The sequence below is a fragment of the Phasianus colchicus genome, chromosome 6, assembly GCF_987193195.1.
Source record: "Phasianus colchicus chromosome 6, bPhaCol1.hap1.1, whole genome shotgun sequence".
In the NCBI taxonomy this organism is placed as follows: Eukaryota; Metazoa; Chordata; class Aves; order Galliformes; family Phasianidae; genus Phasianus; species Phasianus colchicus.
The window spans coordinates 36059125-36080882 of record NC_143441.1 but is presented as its reverse complement, the minus strand read 5'-3'; the positions used below and the strand labels follow the sequence as shown (position 1 = coordinate 36080882).

At 44.8% G+C, this 21758-nt stretch overlaps 1 protein-coding gene across 2 annotated transcripts in view; it reads left to right on the top strand.

The window, feature by feature from the left end:
* The first annotated feature begins 3926 nt into the window (after window positions 1-3926).
* Window positions 3927-21758, top strand: part of PIP4K2A (phosphatidylinositol-5-phosphate 4-kinase type 2 alpha) — a 101254-nt gene continuing 83422 nt past the window's right edge. The window contains exons 1-2 of one of the 2 annotated variants that reach the window (XM_090142936.1): window positions 3927-4120; window positions 4224-4302. In XM_090142936.1, the coding sequence (XP_089999062.1) occupies window positions 4059-4120; window positions 4224-4302 (141 nt within the window). In that variant the 5' untranslated portion in view covers window positions 3927-4058. Of the gene's footprint in view, window positions 4121-4223; window positions 4303-5456; window positions 5725-21758 lie in introns of those variants that run through there. The other variant, XM_031614343.2, reaches the window with a different exon arrangement.

The window sequence follows — 21758 nt, the reverse complement described above, 5'->3', positions numbered from 1 at the left end:
AAGTAGTCACTAGGAACCTAGAAAGGGTTAAAAGCCTTTGCTAAATAAGAAGGAAGAGGTTAGCCTTTAAAGACTATATAAGCTGCAAAACCTGGCAGTTGTGGCTTGTTAAACTGCTGGGAGGTGGAACTGACGGCTGTGCAGCCTAAGTGGGGAAGTCATAAAAGGGAAGCAGAGGGCCCCAGAGGGAGTGGGATAGCTGAGTTTTAGTGTTTCTCTCACTAGAGGGAATTTACTTTGTTTGAACTAAAATGGGCATGGCAACTGCTAGATGCTGATCACAGTAAGGCTTTTAGTTGGCTTGTTTATGGAGAGTCAAACAAGGTGAGAAGAAGCTGTCCTGGCCTCCATTGCATTTAGGGTGGTGACTAAAGAAGCTACCTCTGGCTGTAATAATTCCTAAGCCTATACTGGAGTGAGCTGTCTACTTTTTTTCAGCCCATCCAGCTCCCTTCCCCCCCCTCTCCCCCCTCCCCCGAAAAAAAAAAGCTCCAGAGCATCACTAAGGACAGATGCCTGGTCTCTAATTATGGCTGATGGCCTCTTTGTAGGCCTCTGGTTATGTGTTATGCTTCCTGTTGAGAAACAAAAGAAAATTGGTAATGCTTAAAATGAAATGTCAGAATCTTTTCTGCTTAAGGAATTATTGCACTGATCTCTGTAAATTAATTTTAGTTTTGCATTTTTAGTTATGTTCCAGAGATTGTTTGAAATCCGCTGCAATGATGTGACATTCTGTGAACTCTCTAACTCTTGATGGCATGTCTGAAGGCTGGCAGGCTTTGCTTTCTGCCTGTAAGCACACAGAGCCAGTAATCATTTCCACATATAGAATGTATGTCTTCTTCTAAAATCAGAGCAATTAAGGAGTCTGCATGTTAAATAGTTGACAGTCACTGCTTTTCTATTTCTCCTTTTCTGTTTTGAAAAGAAATGAAATGTTTTGTCTTCAAAATGTGTGAACTGCTCTTATTATTTCCATCATGTCTTTAAGATGCATTCTTTAAAAAAGCAGCAGTATTTCAGAACTAGGGGCTAGATTTAAAGTAGCCCAGCTCGGCTTGAAGTGACATGTGCTCAGACCAATTTATAGAGTAATGGAACAATTTATGAGTCTGCTTTAGCTGAAATTAGTTTCTGTGGCAGTTGGCCCAGGGAAACTCTGTGGGCCTTCTGTTCTTTGCAGCTGCAGAAAATAATTGTAAAGGGGAATATTACCTTCCAGTAGCTAGGCAAAGCCTCAATTACAAACTGTGATATCCCTTCTCCTTAAAGCAGAGAGCCTAACTCACCACTGGAATTGCTCTTAACGACCAGTGAAACAAAAACCAAGTCATTCCTATACATGCTGAAATTAAGTGTCAAATTAGAAAACGTTATGTTTAGACAATAAGGCTAAACAATACTTTGCTGGAGGTACCAGTAAGAGTAAATAGTCTTTAACAGCGAGCTTGCTCATCCCAGGCTTTTCTTAACTGCTAATGAGAGAGCTAGCACCCATATTTCAATATATTCTGTTGATGAAGTCGGTTAAAGACAAGCCTTCATTAGCATGGGCCTGGTAGCTCATTTTCTCCTTTGCTTTCCCTTGTCCACCAGCTCCAGCTGAGCATCTTGTAGCAGATGTAGGAAGAACGAATTTTACCAGTGGCAGAAAACAATTTTTACAGACATGACAAAACAAAATAGTTTCATCTCCATTGGAGCTTCTAAAAACTGTTCAGTGCTGCTGGAGATAGTAAACTGCTTCACCAGAAGCTGAGTACATTCAGTTTAGTCCACTGGCATACATTTAACAAAGTTCCCAAACACTGTGAATTGACCCTGACCGTGCCCTCCTATTCAGTCCTTGTGCAGTTCAAAAGCTTTATATTCAGCCATCAAAAAGTTCTGGACACACTGAAGGAGGCTCAAACGCTATAAATCTGTGGGGGGTGGATTTCTTTAAAGTCAAGTGGGAAGTGCTGCTCAGGACTTGACATATGCAGTAACTCAGAGAATGAATCTCCTGTTCTCAGAAACTGTTCTTACCAGATTGGAACCTACAGATCCTGACTTACAATAGAACAGGAGTGCAGTTGTGGAGCTGCACTGACCAAGAGAGACCTCTCCAGAGGCATCACACGCAGCGTGCACTAGGTTTGGTTTTAGCTCTGAAGCTTTTCACTACCATCCCAGAATATCTTTCATCTTCCACTACTGTATATGCACCATGAACTCTAATCAGCAACATATACTGACAGTGTCATATTACAATGAAAAACACCAACTTTGTCAATAGACTGAAATAAAACTATTCTGCTTGGCGGTCCTGGTCTTGGCATGAAGATGATGTGAGTGTTAGGGTCAGTGCTGGGAAAAAGAGGGAGCCCAGAGCTCCAGCTGGAAGGGAGCTTGAAAGCTTTCACTGGAGGAAAAGCTGAGACACAAAGATAAATGGACTGCAAGAACACATAGATGTTTGCACATGCTGAGGAGCTCAGTTTAAGGCTCGGCACACTGTTAGGGGTAGGGTGAGGTCTGAGTCTGTGGTTAAGAGAAGGAGAAAGCCGAGAGCTGCAGGTGGCTTGGGGATAGAAAGTGGCTGTCTCAGGGAAGTGTAGGCTGCAAGGAGGACTTGGCCACAAGAACATGCCAGTGCAGGCAGGGAAGCATGACCAAGGGTGAGGGTTTGTGTGAGGGTTAAGGTTAGGGCTGAAAGAGGGAGCCTGGAGTTGCAGCTGGGCTGGAGCTAGAAAGGAAACTTGAAGAGAAAAGGCACAGTGTAGAGAAAACACGGCGAAACGAACATGTTACTATGAGCGCTGGCTGGGAGTCCTGGTCCTTAGATCTGTATTAAGGCTACTATTCAGGCAGAGACAGCCTAGAACCACAGCTAGGTGCAGGGAGTGTGCCAAAGGAAAAGGTGGACTTTGAAAAGAATGTGGCTTTGAGAAGGTTTTGATGCAGGCACTGGCTGGAGACCCTGGGTGGTTTAGCGTAAGACTTATTATTCTCAGGCTTATTCTCAGGATTACTGTTAGGGGTGGAGGAAAGGGAGAGCCCAAAGTTCCAACTCAAAGGGTTTTAAAATGGAAGTCGATAATGTAACAAATCTGCAGGGGGAACTTTTACTACTTTTATCCTCTGATAAAACAGTCTTCCATGGAAAGGTTTCAAATTTGCAGGAAAGAACTCTTCAGAATGTAGGCCAAGAAGACAGCAAAGTCTCCTGGAAGAAAGAAAAGAACGACTTGTTGCCCAAGACTCCCCTTCCCTATAACAAACCTACCAAAATATTTGTTGTATGTGTTGCATGTTACACACTTAAAAAGCAAAATGCTTCACTATACGGATTTATTCTGGAAAGAAGATGAAAGACAAATATGTGACAGATGTCACACCGATGCATGCAGCGTTGCACAGTGATCAGATGTCACGTTCTAAGCATAATGTAAGGAATAAATGGGTTCTGATCTCTTCTAAAAATCTGACTTCAAATCTATATTTAGACATCTAAGTGACCTGCTTTTAGTCAGAGGTGCTGACTATTCAGCTGCTTCCACTGACTGCAGAACAGGCAAGAATTTTTGTTGTAAGATTTTTTTTTTTCCAAGAACAAAAGCTATCATTTAGAACCCTTCTGTAAGTCCTAAATAAATTTATACTCTAAAAATAAAAATAACTAAAAATGAAATATAGCTTCTCTGTTCTCTCCTGTTCTCAGTAAGCCAAAGAAAAAAAGACTATGTAACAAATGCAAGAAGAAATATAAAGCACTACCAGTTTGGATGACTTTGCTACTGCAATCAGAATAGCCAAAGGAGATGAAACAACCACTGAGCTTGGTGCAACAAGGCTCTCAATCCATGAGCACCTGTGTAGTTCTGGGTTGGGGGACCCTGAGTGCACCTGCAGACCCTAATGAGCAGCCTCACCTGGAGCCTCTGGCCAGGACCTCTATTTAAGCTCAGAGATGGAGTTAGGCTTGCTCTCTGCTTGAGCTGTGCTGTAGGTGTATTTGTAAACTTGTCTTTTAGGTCACCTTGGCCCTTCTCCAAAGGTAGCTTGCTTCCCAGATGGACCTTGTGCTTATGTTTTCTGGGTGGATCTGCTTCAATGCCTCTGTGGGACTGCTGATGTATGCTGCCCCCTGCACCCAACCTTTATGGCATCAGGTCCCTGTGGTGAGGGCGCTGCTTAGACTGGGGCAACCATCAGCTCTTGTTTGTCTCTCCTCATAGAGCAGCCCTGCTGCTGCTCCCTGAAGGTCATCTTGCTTCAGGATCAGCCTGTGCGTGCAACCAGGACTACAGCAGGCAGGTACACCTGAGTAGTTAAGAAGTCAGTGGGGGACCTACTGTAAATGCTGTGTGTGCCCAAGGAAGGGTAACTGGGCTGGTGAAGGGTCTAGAGCACAAGTTTAATGGTGAGTGGCTGAGGAACTGGGATTGTTTAATTTGGAGGAGGCTTGGGGAGACTTTATAGCTCTCTACAACCTCCTGAAAGGAGACTGTGGTGAGGTGGGGGTTGGTCTCTTCTCCCAGGTAACAGCAATAGGATGAGAGGGAATGCCCTCAAGTTGTGCTAGGGGAGGTTCAGGTTGGATGGCAGGAAAAGTACCTTCTCACAGAGAGTGGTGGTGCATTGGCACAGGCTGCCCTGGGAGGTGGTGGAGTCACTGTCCCTGGAGGTGTTGAGGAACCGTGCAGATGTGACACTGAGGGATGTGATTGGGGGCATAGTGGGGATGGATAGGGGTTGGACTAGATGATCTCAGTGGTCTTTTCCAACCATAATGATTCTGCGATTCTCTGCTATCTCTGAGTGGGCTCTAGTGCAGCTGGAGCTACCCATAAAGCCCTGTGTGCCAGGAGAAGTGTATTTTGTGCACAATGCTTCTAAGCTGGGAACGCCTCTGCAGGGTGTCCTGTGGCACTGACCACATCCTGTGTGGTCACCGAGCCGGATCAGAAACGCTTCAAAATTTTTGCTTTGGGTACAGCTGGGCAAATGCAGCCTGTGGGGTGTATGGACTTCACTAAACAGTTAAACTGCTGCACAGTCTGCCAGAGAATGCTATTTTCAGGGAGAATTTGCTTTCTGTCAGCTAGGACAGCTCAGTCTGCAGGCTGGGGCTACGTCAGGAGACGGTGTGCGGCGTCCTGTCTCAGGTCATTTCCTGAGGCGTCCGTTTATGGGGAGACGTGAGCGATTAGCGCGGTGGGGACGCTTTGGGATCCATTTCCAGCCAGAGAACCGCACTAAGCTCGAGCAGACGCGCTCCGCAGGCGCTCCCTTCACAGCTCTGAAGGCAGCGCGCAGGCCCGAGCCCGCGGCGCGTGCGCAACGGGGCGCCGAGAACCGAAACTCAGCGCTCGTTCCCGCGCCGGCCCGGAGGGGCGGGGCGCCGCCGTGCGTGGCGGGGGCGGCTCCCCCGCGGCGGGCGGGGCCGCGGCGCGCGAGCGGGGCCATTTCGGCGCGGCAGAGGCCGGGATGCGCGCGGCGCCCCGCGGCAGTCAGTCCGTCCGCCGCGCCGAGCCGCCCTCGGGGCTGCCGTGCTGAGCCCGCGCCCGCCGCGCCTCCCGTCCCGCCTCCCGCGCCATGGCGGCCCCCGGCACCGTCGCCTCCGTCATGGCGAGCAAGACCAAGACCAAGAAGAAACATTTCGTGGCGCAAAAAGTGAAGTTGTTCCGGGCCAGCGACCCGCTGCTCAGCGTCCTCATGTGGGGGGTGAACCACTCGGTAAGCGGCGGGGCCGGGCGGGATGGTGGGGCGGCGGTGCCGCGGTGCCCGCGGGCGGCGGGAGCTGCCCCGGCCCCTCCCGGGCGGCGGTGCGGAAATGCACTGCGGTTCCCTCCCCCCCACTCACCCCTCCGCCAGAAATTGTAAAGCGATGATGATGATGGAAGAAGTCCGTAGCGCGGCGAAGTTCCCCGTCCTCCCGCCGCGGGCTCCGGCGGGGCGGTGCGCGGCTCCCCGCTCCCTGCCCGCCCGCGCCCGGCGGAGCGTCACATGGCCGCGGGCGGCGGTACGGGCGCGCGGCGCTGCGGCGGTGCGGATCGGCGCGGCGGGGTCCGGCGGTTCCCGCAGCCCTTCTGCCGCCGGCAGCCGCTGAGCCCAACTCGTGCGCAGCGCCCGCCCCGCTGCGGAGCCGCCGTCTCCAGATGTGTCCTCGCATCGTGCCGGAGCTCTACGCGTAGTTGTCAGCGTGCGCTTTAAATGAGGCCGGTTTTGTAGAGGCGATGCGTCGCCTCGGTGTTGCCTTTGTTTCCCACCCATCCAAACCCGCCGCCTCTCTTTGTGCGCGGTTCGGCGGTGCGGGCGCGGGTGTCGCTGCGGTCGGGTGACCCCACGGAGGCGGTGGCGCAGCGCTGCCGGTGGGTCGGTGTGAGCGGCGGCATCCTGCGGCACGGGCCGGGAAGGAGCGAGCTGCTTAAAGCCTCTGGTTGTGAAAGTGCACGGGGTGCTGCTTGCCGGAATTAGGCCTGCAGGATCCTCTTGTCCCTTTTGAATGCGCGTGATTATTTTATAGGGACACCTTCTAGGCAGGGCTCCTGGAGGGCAGCAGGCTGGTGACACCGAGCTGAGGTGCTGCTGGATGGGGCAGAGCTGCTCTTGGAGCAGAGCCCACAGTGCTGTGTGCGTCAGCCCCAGCTGTTGCTGTGTGTCTGCTCTGGGCACAGCAGTGCTCACCGAGGGAAGTCCTGTGCCCTCCCAAGGGTTGTACCAAACAACAAAGCAAATAGGGACCAGCACAGTGCTGTGTGGTTGCTACCATCCTGTGCTGGCATGGAGCGCACGGCTGTTCCAGTTCGAAGATGTCATAAAGGCACGCTGCTTTGTGTGTGTAATGCTAAAAACGGCAAATAGAAGGCCTGGAGTTGGTGAGGGGGGTTGGGAGGGTAGGGCAAGCTGGGGAGTATGGCAAGCTTGGAGAGATGCAAGTTTGCCTTTGTATTGAAGGAAGGTGGTAGAAATGAGCGTGTGCTGTGGATGTTCTCTGATGTCCTCACCTTGCAGCAAGGTGTAACCATGAGTAATGCTTTGAGCCCTGTGGAAGCTGTCCTCCATCAAGTCACGGAGCATGCAAAAATAACATGATGTGTCCAAATCCAGGTATCTCTTTGGCTAGGAACGCTGCATTGAAGTGCTGCATTAGGTGCTCACCTCGGTGCTGTGTAGCACTGGGTGCAGCAGTGGCTGACAGATGGAAATGAGTGCTTGGTGCGATGGGAGCAGCTCCAGTCAGAACTTCGTGCAGGAAAAGCACAGAGCACCTATGTGCATTCATTGAGGTCAGGAATTAGGCACGCTTATTTCTTAACAAAATAAACAGAAACCCAGAAGAAAAGGTTAGACTAGGAAATGAGCATAAATTATGGTTAATGATGATAGTAATTAAATAAGCTTAGAACATAGTACTCATCTGAAAAACTTTAAGACTGCTTCCAGAGCTGCGTGCAGCAACTAATGAGATAGTCTCTGAGCCTTAAAGGCTTGAGAATAAGGATATGCAGATGGGGTGGGTCTGAAACATGGCTCCTACATCTCAGCAGAATGTGGCATACACTGGAATAAAGCACTTGGTGACGATAAAATGGGAAAAGCAGTTTTTTCTGTAGGCTTTTTGAGTGTAGGGCCAGAATGTTGACGCACAATGGCCAAGTTTTCAGTTTAAAATCCAAAGATTATCCAAATGTGAGGAAGAGCCATACAAAGAAATTGTGACAAGAACTGTTAACCTATCCCTCCCAGAAGGAAGTACAACTAGAAAGGGAAGTGTTGCGCATCAGCATCACAAAGTGATAAGGCATACAGCAAGTGTGTGAATTCCTAATGAGAAAAAGGTCTGCAAGGAGGTGTGCTACCCAGGGCTCCTAAACACAGCACCTCCTCCCCAGCAGGCTGTGAGGAAATTGTTTTGGTAGCCTTCGAGTAGGTGGGAGATAGAGATGGCAGAATCCTTCTTGGGGTTGCAGTCAGGCTCACGAATAATTTCAGAGGGCACCTGAGGGAAAGCAACATGTAAACATTACTCATATCTTAAGGAGCATGAAAATGTGCTCACACAGAGAGCAAGGCATTCACTTTTTTGGTATGCTTCAAGATGCTGTTATGAAACTTTCACAAAGTGAAATGCCAGAAATGAAAGACAGGCTCTGCTTTCTGCAGCCTGTTGTGGTTGTCCTGTTCCCAGCATTGGTAGGGCTGCTCTCTCATGTTGGCTGTCTGCTTCTGTTAGGAGCTGGTTAGAAAGGCTGGGAATCTGTAGAAAGCTATGCTTAGCTCCTTCAAAACATACCGCCCACAAATACGGGAAAAATAAAATAATAGAAATGGATTTTGGCTAACTAGTTTTGAGGTTAAAAAAAAAAAAAAGAGACATTGGAGGCCTCACCTTCAGACTGTATTTAGTTCTTCACACAGAAGAGAACGAGCACCTAATGAAGTTCTTAAGAATAATGAATGTGCAAGTCAAAAAAAAAAAAAAAAGGCACTAAAACTCAGCCCCTAGAATCTGTAATCGCCATCTGTTTCGGGATGATTACAAGCTGATCTAAAAATTTACCAGTGCTTGACTTTGCAGTGGCACTTGCTGCCTAATGAGCAAGTGAAGCAAGAATGCAGGGATCAAATGCTTTTTTTCTTCCCCTGCATATTTGAAGAGTACATCAGAAAGTGTATACTTTCTATGGGCGAAGAATTCAACAGATAATCAATTCCAAAATTGCCTTCAACTGCTTACATGAGACACCCTAAAGCCTGATGCTACTGTTGCACTCTCAGCTGTAATCTGGCTTGATCTTTTTAAGAAAAGTGGAACAACATGAGGGCAGCATAATAAAAGGAGCAAAAGCTATGGAGCTCTGCTGTCTCCCATTGTGACATCTCTACCGTTAGAGCTGGACAAGGGGAGAATAAAACCAGCCTGACATGGAAGTGTGGCTCTCCAGCTCCTGTGTCCTAGTATCTGTGCCATCACATCAGGAGACCTGTAGTTATGCAGAGATACAAAATAATTACAGGATAGGCTATGCCCTCTGGAGTAAAAACTATTGGCTTATGCTTATCATAGCTAAGAAACCACACAGCGTTTACTACTGGTTGTACATCTGCAGAACTTACTGCAACTTCTGGCTCCAGATTTTTCGTATGCTTTTACATGATAGAATAGTTAAACCCTGAGGATATGGAACTGTGGGGCTGATTCATGGCATCGGCTGTGAGTGCAGCAAACTGGCTGGGAGCTGCAGAAGGGCAGGGCTGCCCATGGGTAATGTTGTCAGCTCTGTGGCTAGTGTTTACATTAATGCAGAGCATCACTGCTGCAGATGTGCTCTGATAGCGGGTTTTCAAAGTGAGTGAGGCAAAGTAATAAAACTCGAGTTATTGATCTTAGAGTCAACTCTAGATTTTTTAACAGCGAGCTGGAAAAAGCCCTCTTTATTAATTGTTTAATGGAGGTGGTGGTAGATTATGTGGGAGAAGGTGCTTTCTAAGAAGCAGTGAGAAACTACGTATTAAAAAGCATTGATTACAGCTGAGCAGATAATAAAGCAATTAAAACTATTTTTGAAAAGTCATCTGGGCACTCAGCCCAGATGTTTGTATATAGAAGGAAGTAGAACAGGAAAAGCTATTTACTGAGAATTTGTTCTTTTTTGGGTGTTAAGCTCTGTGTTGTTGTAGAAGTTCACTTAATATTTTTTGCATCTGTGTGGACAGACTATTAAAAATACAAATGGCAAGTATTTATTGTGATTGGATTAAAGGCCTTACATGAAATAAAGGTAGGAGTGATACTCCATGTGGGTGTCCTCTGAACTACTGAAAGGGAAACGTGCAGTAGCTGCTGTTAGCGGGTGAGACAGGAAGAAAGATGGAAAGAGATCTCGTAGCAGTTTCAAAACTGTGCTCTGTAGTTTCTTTCCCTTTACAAAATAAGGCTCTGCAGAGGCGAGGAGGTTCTTCTGCCTACACGGTTTTGAAACTGAGTTTCATTAACCGCAACAAGGAGGGCTGGACAATGTTCAGTAAAGCAAACGGGCAATGCAAATTGGTTTTGCTGACTCAGCTGAGTCATCTTATTTGAGTATCGTAATGGCTTGAAAGAAATTCTGTGGTGGATTGTTTTAGAACTCCTTGTTCATTAAAGCAGTGTGTTATGCCTGTTGGCTACAGGCTAGTAAACACTTATTTACCTCCTATACTTCAGGGTGATGAACTTTGTTTACTCTAACTCTCACCTGTTGTGCAGTACCTACTGCGCACGCCCATTCTGTGCTCTTTGTGATGCAGAGCTCCATAGGCTGGCTGTGCAGTATGGAGCTACCTCAGACCTTGGGAATAAATGGAACTACCTGTTATTTCCTGACCCTGTGTTTAATTTTGCCTAGACTCTCAGACTTGCAGTCATGTTGGAAGGTCAGTGTTGTCGTTGAACAATGCCATTTTAAAAACTTAAGAGAAATGTGCATTCGTCTTCACTTTCTTCTGTTTTTTTAAGTGCTTGAGTTCTTTTGGGGATAACTGAATTCCAGTAAGGTTCATTAATGTATACTTACTGCTATGTCTTGTTTCCATGTTGTTCTGTTTTTTATACTTGATTCTTGCTATTTAGATGTCTAACAAAAGCCCTGCTTTTTCTTCCTTTTCACTGTTGGTGAGGTGCATCTTCTTTTGCAAAAGAGTTGCAACAGTGTTTAAAAAAATGTTGCTACTCTGGGATGGTAATGAGAAATCTTGTTAGCTTTCAAGGTTTGCTTCCCGGAACCATGGTGAAATGGACTAGTTTTGAATTGTTGGGATGGTAACTTCTTGAATGTGGTTTGCTATGTGAACGTCTGTCTTACTGTAGAATCCAGGCTCTGTAGGAAGATCATAAGTTAATTAGTTTTGTGCTGAGAGAGAGTGCTTAATAATGGTGTTGTGAAAATTGTTGGAAGCAGCTGAATGCTGTAGTGATGGATGTCACAAACTGAAAAGGAAACATTGGATCTACCATCAAAGAGTGGAGTTGAATTGTTTGCAGTGGAAATACTTCTGGCCATGCACCTTTTGGAATACTTATTTTTCATCTCACTTGGTGAACTACTGAGACAAGGTAATTAGTCTAATCCAGCTCTTTGGGGAGCATTTTAAGTTCCCAAGGCAACCTTAATAACGTGGCTGTGAGTATATACATGATCCTTTTAGATTCTAAGAGAAAACTTAAAACAAACAAAAAATTCCATTTGTTGCCTTACCTGAAAGCCAGTGGAGCTTCCCAGTGGGGCTGGGATTTGCAGAACAACCCTGTTACTATCTGAACTAACTCACCAAATCCTATTTTTCCCAGGCTCACCTCTTGGTGTCCCTGCTATGTGCTAGCTCACCTCTCACAATCCCGCTGTTCCTGTTTGTGCATCTTATCAATCATGTCTTTGCTATTCCAGCCTCCCTGGTTGACAGGTTCAGCCATATCTGCTTTTCCTGATCAATAATTATTCAGCTACAAACTAATAGACCAGCAAAAATGTACATTCAATTCTTAGATGTACTGTCATGCTCAGAATTCATCATGTAGCCATTCAAACAGCGGTGCTATCACAGACTGTGGTGAAGCAGAAAAGGTGGAGCAAACCTGTTGCTTTGTAAGGAAGTGCCAATTTACACTAGAATAAGGTTAGTCAAACCAAAACCTCTGTAATTGCTGCTGGACTTGTTTTCACTCTGGCACTGAGCTGATCCTGTAGTGAGTGCATCTGGGACAATGCACTGGGGGGAAACTACATTATTCACTCTTCCATGTTAGGGTGTCTTTTTAATCTGAATAAGCCATATCCCTAAGTGTCAGTCCCATCTTAAAAGAGCACCTGCAAATGCTGTGTAATAGTGGAGGTTGAAGACTGTCTTGGTTGCTTAGGATAATTAGAGGGACTCTTAGCTCTGGTTTGTGCTCTTCAGTTTCCCTATCAGCAGTTCAGTTTCACATTTGGAGGTGAACCGTTGCACCTTGGCAAAATACTTGAGAACTCTCACTGTGAAAGCCTTTCCAATTATTTTAACCTTTTTAAGCATGCATGTGGGCATGTGTTTTGTAAGAGACACAGCAATTTGTTATACCTGTCAGCTTCCTTGGTCTTATGGAAGACACTGAGGCATCTAAGCTTTCAATTTCTATCTGGGTTGATGACAGTGTCTTTAGAAAAGCTGCAGTGGCTTCCTAGTGGCTGCAGTTTTTGAAGTTGCTCTTAGATGTAAAAGAAAGTCTTCTGGCCATTATCACAGCCAATAATTCATGAAAGTCCTATCTTCAAGATTCTCTTGAGCAATATCAAGCCTGTGGTTATAACAGTCCCTTTTTTGGGGGGGAGGAGAGAGCAATCTTGGTTAGCCTGAGACTAGCCTGAAGAAGGCAGCTTAATAAGGGTTTTATGATACTGAGCTGAAACCAATATCTGATTAGCTTGGTGCCAAGCCTCCGTAACTCTGTTACCAAAACTAATAGCACCGCTACAGTGCCCTTCATCTAGGGAAGGAGCATCATGGTGCAAGGTAGACTTACAGCTATTTTGCAGTGGTTGGTTCTGCTTTGATCGCATTGCCCAGTGTATTGTAGACCCCTTCCAAGATCATTTGGGTACCAGAAATGTTGTAGTAGTTACGGGCTGAGTTTGTTCTGTGTAATGGTTTTCTTTCTCAGTCTGCATTTAGAGAGGATTTTATGATATTCTGCTGCAGTGTGGCCCTAAGCATGGGCTGGGTTCTGGATGAAATCTTCCTAAAGGAGCTTGTAGATGTGTTCATCAAGAATGCAATTGCCATGGTGTGTGAATCAGACATTATGGTTGGCTGTGTCTGAAAAGCCAGTAAATCTGTGTAACAAAAGCAAGGTTGCTAGTCGCGTATTTTTAAATTTCTGTATTTTGATTTAAATCTAGAGCCAGATCTAGGTGATCAAACTGCAAATTACCAAAAATTGAGAGGGTGTCTGAATGAAGAGTGGGATTTTTTTTAAAGGACTTTGACATTGCAATCCTAAGAATTCTTTATTGTAAACAGCTGGTGGTGGATGAGGTTACTTTTTTGCTTCTGTGTAATTTTGAGAGCAGCAGAATGAACACTTAGATTCAGATGATCAGTCCTAAAACTTACGTCTCTTTAATAGATCGTCCCTATTTCAGAAAGCATTATTTTCTTTAGCAGATCATAAAAGCCATCACTCAGATCCTGTTCGTAATTTCTCCTCTGTTGTTTGTACTTGTCACGTGCTATTCTGTTTCCAGGGGTTTCCTGTGCCTTTTCCAATTGTGAAAAAAATCACGTGCTCTGTTCCAGACTTTGCTTATAAAGCCTACGGATACACAACTTCAGTTTTTAAGATAGTATGCAAATCAGTTCTCCATTTGTAAAATACATATTAGAGGCTGCCCGGTAGAAGTAGTGGTAGCATTTAAAAGCTCACGCTTGAAGTAAGGGTTTTTACTGTAAGGCCTCCAAGAGGAAGTACTTACTAAACCTATTCTCTATTGGCTATTCGAAATCTGCGGTTGTGTTTCTGGGAAAGATAGCAGCCTAAAACACACTGACTTCACTGGGAAAACCCATGTACAGCCCTGCAGCCCAGCTATGGAAGCTCAGGGAGTGACTCAGGGCTGAGGTGCAGATGAGCCCTGCCAGGCCCAGCTGGTGCCTCACGTGGGCCAGGGGCTGGCTGCTTCTGACACCCAGTGCTTTTTCCCCTGTTGCAAAGATCAGGTTGGTGGAGGAGGGCAGAAGAGATTTTCTGGCACAGTTGATCTTCCTGGGCCTGAGTGGAATCATCAACACAGTGAGATTTCAGTCTGACTCATGCTGCACTTGCGGCCTGCGGTGAGCCAGGCAGCCTTCTGCTCGTGCACAGCAAGCACAACCAAACACACACAACTCTTTCTGGAGTTTACCACTTGTCTTTTACAGGCTGGGGGAAAAATGATTTCCAGAAACAGAATCTTGGTGCTTGTTAATGCCTAGCAGCTCACAGACAAAGTCTTGTAACCCCTGTTCTCAGCAGCCTTTGCCCATTCCTATAGATGCTGCAAGCTCCTGATGCAGCAGTTTCCCCAGCTGTTATTTTGGTCTTCAGCTGATTCAACAATGCTGCTTTCTCTTTCCTACCTATATGGCAGCAGGCAGTTGTGGCAGATTCTTTCACTAGGGCATGCTGTGCCCCAGGGCTGTGCTGGTGCAGGGATGTAACAAGGTTCAGATGTCTCTTGGCTCACACTCCTGCCCTCTTCCCACTGAAGCTAGCTTCCCTGCCTGTGGCAAGGCAAAACAGCGTTCAAACCTGGAGCATCTTGAATTGTGTCTGTGTTCTGCACCATCTTCGTGGTGAGATTTCCTTTACCACATCTCCCAGTACCACCTATCAGGGATTTTTTCCCCAAATACGGCACTACCTGTGGTTAGCAGTGGTCATCTTCTCTTGAAAAGCAAACCAATTACTTCTCAGAATATTCTTTGTATTTGCTCATTCTTTCAGAGAAGGTATGTTGCATGTTTCTCCTTGGAAGCTGTTGGGATGTTTTTAATATAAAAAGGAACGTGGATCTTCTGTGTTTACTTAATACACATTCAACTTGCTGGTCATGGTCTATGGGAAGAGTTAACTTGGGAGACTGAGCTAATTCATGTCTAATTAATATTTACATGGCAAGCACTGTCAAATAATTAAAAAAAAAAAAAGACTGGGCTCTTTAAAGGAAGAATATAGATTTGATTGCATACTTCTCAAGATGGAAATTATGTAGCCACGTGTCTAGACAGGATTTTAAAGTGCAAAAATCTCCCTGCTTTTATTTTACTTGATTCAAGTACTGATGCTAGCTGGTGTGTGTCACTTGGAAGAGACTTAATACCTGCATCTTCAGGTAGGTGGAAGAAATAAGAGAGAAGTGAGATAGAGCATGTAGCTTCATGCTTTACATTATTTACCATTACCTTTCTAGCTGAGAAGTTTGTTTGAGAATTGGTTTGTCGTGTTCCTGCCAGTTATGTTCCCCCTGCATTTGATAGACTATGGAAGCGAACCCTGAAATAAGCTTTTCATTTAAGTTGCATATTACCTTCCATTTTCACTTCCATTTCTCTGAAAGTATGTTTTAGTCTTGGCAGCTCAAGAACTTCGCTGTTCAAATAAGCATTTTGCATGTGCTGCTGTAAGGATTTCTCAAGAACCTTAGCATCCTGAGAACAGCGCTGTTAATCTGGCAGATTGTATAAGAAATAATACTGAGACTCTTATTCTTACACGGTGATGAGGAGGTAAGCGTTTAGAAGTGGAAGTGTTCAGCTCTGGAAGTCTAAACCTGCTGTAGTGTTGCTGTTGATGCAGTTGTGTCATACAGTATATAGCTACAACTTGTGCCAACCACCTTCGTCTTTTAAAAACATGCATGTCTCTTAGAGATCTGCCAGTAATGGCAAAGCTTTCAGATGTATCAGCCTGGAGCTTGAGGTGGGGCAGACAGAAGCGTGCAGCCACATTGGCTGTGGCTTGGAGGGTTTTGCCATTGCAATGGCTTTTCCACTGAGGCTTTGGAGATTTTTTTTTTTTTCCAACAAGTCTGACAAACCAGGAATGAAAATGCTCAGCTATTAGGCTCTTTGACTGTAAAATACATAGTGTGCTGTGAGTCACAGCGCTGCTGCTGCATAACTGAGGGCAGCTTGCAATTTTCTATTTTCTTTTTTAGAAACAGACTAGTCAAAAGACTGGCGTTGTTGAATTTTACTGTACCTTCCAGGACAGAGTAGCTCATTTTCTGTCTGATTAATCTACTGCTTTGTCGAGTGCTTCCTGAAACCTTAGTCCTGCGCATTTGCATGTATTTGCTGGAGTAATGCTAGTGGGAAAGTGAGATCTGCCATGTAGCCAGCTGCCTTTGGGCACATTACATGGCCAGCAGTTGATACATGGTCAAACAGTCCAATGTGGATATCTCAAATTTTGGAGTTCTTGGGTAATTCCCATCAGAAGCTTGGGAGCAACAGAAAAACAGTACAAGACTTGCTTCAATTCTGAGTTAAGCTTACAACTAATGACAATTCACTTTAATCTCTTTAATCATTTATAACTATCCAGACAGTGGCTGCATAATATCACAATCATTGAATGGCCTGGTTTGAAAAGGACCTCAGAGATCATCTAGTTCCAACCCACAACAGGGTCACCAACACTAGATCAGGCTGCCCAGAGCCACATCCAGCCTGGCTTGAATGCCTCCAGGGAGTAGTTGCACTGCTTTATTGGAAATATAAAATATTTTGTGTAAATATAAACAAGTGGCATTTTCCTTGTCATTTAATTCCTGTGCTGTTAAACAGAAGGCATTTAATTAATGTTAATATAACTTTGCATGGTGATTTAGAATTGTAGAATAAAATCATTTACTAATGAACTATTTCAATTGTCTATTATCTTGTTGTTTTTTTTTCTCCCTCCAAGGAGTGCTCAAGTTCAGGAAGCACAATAGTGAATGCGAAGCCAGTGAAACTGCAGTGCTATGTGCTTTGGGGAGGAGCTGTGTTTTGTGATGTCTGCCTACAATGGGGACTAAGAGGCATGGCTCCAGTCCCTGGAAATTAACATTGTGTGGAGCAGGGAAGGAGCAGAGATGTGAGACGTGGTGCACGTTGGTTTAGTTTAAAATAACTTCCGAAATGACTTAATTCTCCTCGTGGCCTTTTTAAGCACTGGTGGTAGCAATTAGTGGGCAGGAGAACATGCTGTGAGTTGGGCTGTGTTACTCCTTTCTGCTGAGGGTTTTTCCTAGCTTCAAATGTTAACCAAACAGAAATGGAGAGGAAATGGAGGTGTGCAGTCTGTGTTATTTTTAAACCAGAATGCAGATGGTCCAAATCCATATTAACTGTTCTGCATCTTGGAAATGCTTCTGTTGTACCAGTGGTAGAGAATGACACCAGGGTTGTTGCTGAACCTAACAATCAATGTGTTAAACTTAATCCATCTTAAATGGCAGCATTTAGTGCTGTGGCTTTTGCAGGAGTACTACAGAAACCTCAGTCTGCTTTCCTGAGTCTTTGTCCACAAGTTAGAAGATGCCACTTTTTTCATTTATTCCTCTGGTATGAGCCTCCTTCTTGGCATTATATTGGGTGTGGAAGGTCTTCCTTACAGAAACGATACGGTATCCTTCTTTCCATGCTTATTGCAGCTCTTGCTTCTAGTTCTGAATTTGCATTGTTTTCTACTTCTGTGACTGCTGGAGGAAATCTTTCCTGCAAGTGATGAGTGATGCTTATGCTAAGTAACAATTTGCCAGACACACTGGTAGCTTTCTTGCATCTTCATGTGCTGTGGGAATCTGAGTGTGAATAGGAGTTCTGGAGAAAAAAAGCTTTAATACAGCTGTGATGTGTTGTTTCACTTCTGTCCCTTCCAGCAGCAGTAGCTCAGGTTTTTTTCTTTCATTTTTTTCATTGTACTCAGTATCATACCCTTGATCAAGCTGTTTAACTTACCAGTTCAGCAGGGAAAGCTCGCTGGGGAGGAGGAGATACTTCTAGGAAAGCAAGTAGTTGTTTTCTGATGGAATCTGGCGATGCAGAAGGCATAGCAGGGCAAGCCTGTGCAATGTGATAAGCAGCTGGAAGTGAGTCCCGTCCCCTCACCAGGTTAGCAGATGCTTGATTCAGATGGTATCCCTTCAGCCTCATTCTTCCCAATTCTAACCTTACTCATGCTGATATGCTTGCAAACTCTCATAGCAGTATTATTATTCTATAGTTGTCTCAAGCAAGCAGGTGTAATATTTACTTCAGCAAAAATCTCTTCTTGAAATGACATACGTTTTTCTGTACAGTGACCACATGTTGCCATGTGCTTTGTGGTACATTTAATAGTTTATCAGCATACTGAAAACTTTGCTTCTGCACCTACTGCTCTCCAGTGCACTAAGTTATGTTTGTTGAGGCTGGTCCAAGACCAGCCACTCCAACAGAAGATGTACTTCAAATTCAAGTGACTGCTCTGCTAGTGAGCTGCTTTTGCAGCTGGTCTTTTCTTAGGTGGGCTTTCCACCAAGCCATGTCCAGTCAGTACCAGTCACAGCACTACCTGTGATGGGAGGTAAAGGGATAAATGCCTCCAGTTGAGCCTTTCCCAGCTGCATCTGTTTCTAATAACAGGAGGCCCGGTGCCTCCTGCTTAGTTCATGCTGGCTCTAGTGTTTGTCTGATCAACCAGTAAATCAATTCAGCTTGCCAAAAGACCAGAAACTAATCTGGTAAAACTGCTGGTTTGACCTTTAGTTTTTTGTTGTTGCCTTTCCTGGGATCATAGATGGGACCAGTCTGTTTTCTGGTAAAGCAGAAGTGGTGGAGAAAGGTGGGGGATGGAGGCTGGCCCACTTGCTATGTAGTTCAGCTCAGCCACGAAGCAGAGGTCTGCAAAACACCAGCTAGGGCTATGCAGGCTGCTGCTCAGCTTGGTTCCACCAAGCAGGCTCCAAAAGGGCCTATGAATGCTGTGCTAGGAGTGCGGGATGGTGCTTGCACAGACTTGGGCAGCCTTGGAGCTGCAGCCAGAGTGGAGCATGAGCAGAGTGAATGCTGTAGTACTGCGTTGTATGGCAAAGTCTGAGTTTAGAATTCTTCTGACAATGAATTGGTCTGACAGTGAGCGTTTTCACTTCTTACTCTGTTAGGCTTCCATACATCAAGCCTGATACTTGGCAGTACTTAGGTGCTAGCATGCTTTCACCAGCAGATTTCAGGCTGTGCATGAGTTGTGGTGCATCTGCTCTGTGCAAATGTTCTAGCTCTTCCTGTTTTAGTGACAGCAAACCCTTGTTTGGGCCAGAGGAATCTTTAGAGCTGAAAATGCTCTGCGTAGGACTTGTGCATCAAATATTCAGAGTATACAGAGATATGTTATCTCATTTTGATGCATCATAAAACAGTTATTGTGATTGCTTTCCAGGCTTCCTCCTCCTTTCAGCATTTTCCATGCAGTGCTACCCTGAGAGCTGTCTCTTATTGCATGTAATGGCTCTGCTAAGCTGTGAACTTGAATGAAGTTGTTAAACAAGAATTTTTTATGCTTGGCTATAGTATACTTGTAGAAAGGACTTGAGTTTTATCTTCTTAGATCGTACTGAATACATGAATTCAGATCTTGGATCTAGCTATGGTTGATTCATGTTAGGTGTCAACGGTGCCTTGCTTTCCTATGGCTGAAGAAACTTGGAAGTATGATGGATAGCTGCTGCTTTGCAAAATGTTCTCAACGTTTGAAATCTAGGTGACACAAACTATGTCTGGCTGTGTCTGTGAAGTGCAAATGTAATAGTAGTGCTGAGATAGCTGCTACTTGTATGTGCAACAAAATTGTAAATTCCCTGCTGAAACTGGAGAGCGGCATATTCACATGCAGCCTGGTAATTTCAGCAGGCTTGAAACACAGTCAGCTGTCTTGGCAGATGGCCAAGGACGCAGGAGGCTGCTGGAAAACTTCCAGGTGCTAATAGAGTGCATTTTGATTAAATTTAACTATGGCCACTGACTCTTAGTCTGCATATTTCTATGTGTTAAAATGTGTTTGTTCTAAAAAGTAAGATTTCATTTAAAAACCTGTTCTAATACTCAAAGGGTGAGGCGTGCAGTATCCTTATGATGTGGATCTTATCTCTGTTAAGAACAGGAAGGGCTGAACCATCAGTGCTGTTTGAGTGGATGTAGCCCATTGCGTTATGTTTCTTTGGGTGCCACACACACTCAAAACAACCTGGATATTTCAAGTTTTAAAATATTTGTCAGCGGCCTGAAATCCTCCCAGCAAACACTGCTGCATTAGTTATGAAGTCTGTTTTATTGCTGTTGTAACGAACTGTTTAAGCAAACAAAAATTCCAGTGTTGCAGGATTGTGGTGTATCCTTGGCCTCTGGCAGGCTGTTGGTCGTGCAGGTTGGCTGTGAGCCTGCTGGATCTGTTATTGTCCCAGCTGTTCTACTGCTGAGGCAGTGGCAAAATGGAATGGTGGGGTCAGCCCTCGTTTCAGGATGTGTCCATAAACGGAAAAACATATTAAAGCAAGGCAGCAGAATGATGTTATTCTTTGTTTCATTTGCAAGAAATGGAGAACTTCAGACGCAAAACTTAAAATTTCAGACTCCGAAGGATAAACACAGAATTTGTCAGGCTGCTGCCAAAGATGAAGGTAGTTATGTACAAGTGCCTCCCTGTTAAAATACTTGCAAATGGTTCTTATTCTGATACCATAACTAGTTTGGGAGGGGGGGGAATAGATTACTGTAGTACCTGCAGGAGTGCTCACATGATTGCTGAATGGATGTGGGATTAGTTCAGCTCTCTGTGTAGAAGTGTAGTAGAAGTTGCTTGCATGAAGGGATTTTCAGGTCAAGGAGTCAATCTAATTGAATGCAGGAGCGATGAAAGGTGAGGTAATGCTGTCTCTGGAAAACATTTCAGACGGCTGATGCAGAAATGTTGTAGGTGTCTATGAAGTGAATAGGCACGCATCAGCCATGTGTAAGGACAAGTGTCTGAGGAGCCTTCAGATACAGCTCTCTTTAAAAGAAATAAAATTTGTGTGTCTGAATGATGTGGAAACTTGTTTAGGTTTATGGCTCTTGCTTGGTTTTTGTTTCCAACTACTTGTATGTAATTGCATCATCACCTCACTTTGTCACTGTTCTGTATAAAGAAGTTTCCAGCATCGTCGAACTAGTCTTGTCATTCCCCCAGACTTGTTATAATCTGCAATGAAATTGCCATGTTTTAGTGCATAGTTACATAGGCTGCACTATCTTATTGTGGAGGTCTGATCTTTAAACGACTGGTTTTTGTTCATGAAAAAGAACATTACTGCATTTCTTTCTGGTCTTTCTTCTGATCCTTGCGCTGATTAGTAAAATTAATTTCCGAGTTGCCTTGCAAATTAGCATTGGAGGTGAGTAGATAGGCTTTTATTTGTGTGATCAGACTGCTCAGCTCTGCTCAACTCCACTGCACCTCTGCTGAGACTACAGCAATACAAAGCACATCCCTGAACGAGACTCTTTGCTCAGCATTTTTTATTTTGATGAGGTGAGTCAAGGTTGTACAGTGAAGGGAGGTGATGGTGTGCAAAGCAGTATCCTGTGTGGTAGGGACATGGGAATGCATGTTGTGCAGAGGGGTTAGAAAAATTATGTTCTATTGAGACTAAGGTAATTAAAGCTGAGGCTAAGGGAGGTGAAAACAAGGAAGCTTCATTCTGTCAGTCACTGAAAAAACATGCACCTAAGTGACTTTGCTGTTGCGATGTGAACACAGTGTAGACGTTTATTTCAGTGTGGCTTAAAATCAATGTCCTACTGCTTGTCTGAAGAAATACTTAACACTTGGAAGCCAAGCATGAATGTTACTTGTATGCTAAATGTGCCAAATGTTGTGAATCTTATTTCATACACTGGGTTGCTTTTGGATTTTTTTGGAGGGGGGGGCTTTAATAAAAACTGTTTGGTTTTAGTGTTTTTGAGTCTCCTCTGTGCCTAGTGAGTGAAGCAGTGCCCTTCTAGCTCTGGATATGTAAAAAACTGTTCTGAAATATATTAACCATTTTGTGAGCACCTTTATTCCAGAAACTGATGGAACTAGTTCTATAGCCATTACAAATGTAATGTAATGGAGTAAGTTGTACATACTGATACCTCTCTTCTGTGTAAGAAGTGGTACGTGGTGGAGCCTGTCTAGCTCTTAACTGCTGTTCAGTGCTGGTTTTTGAAAT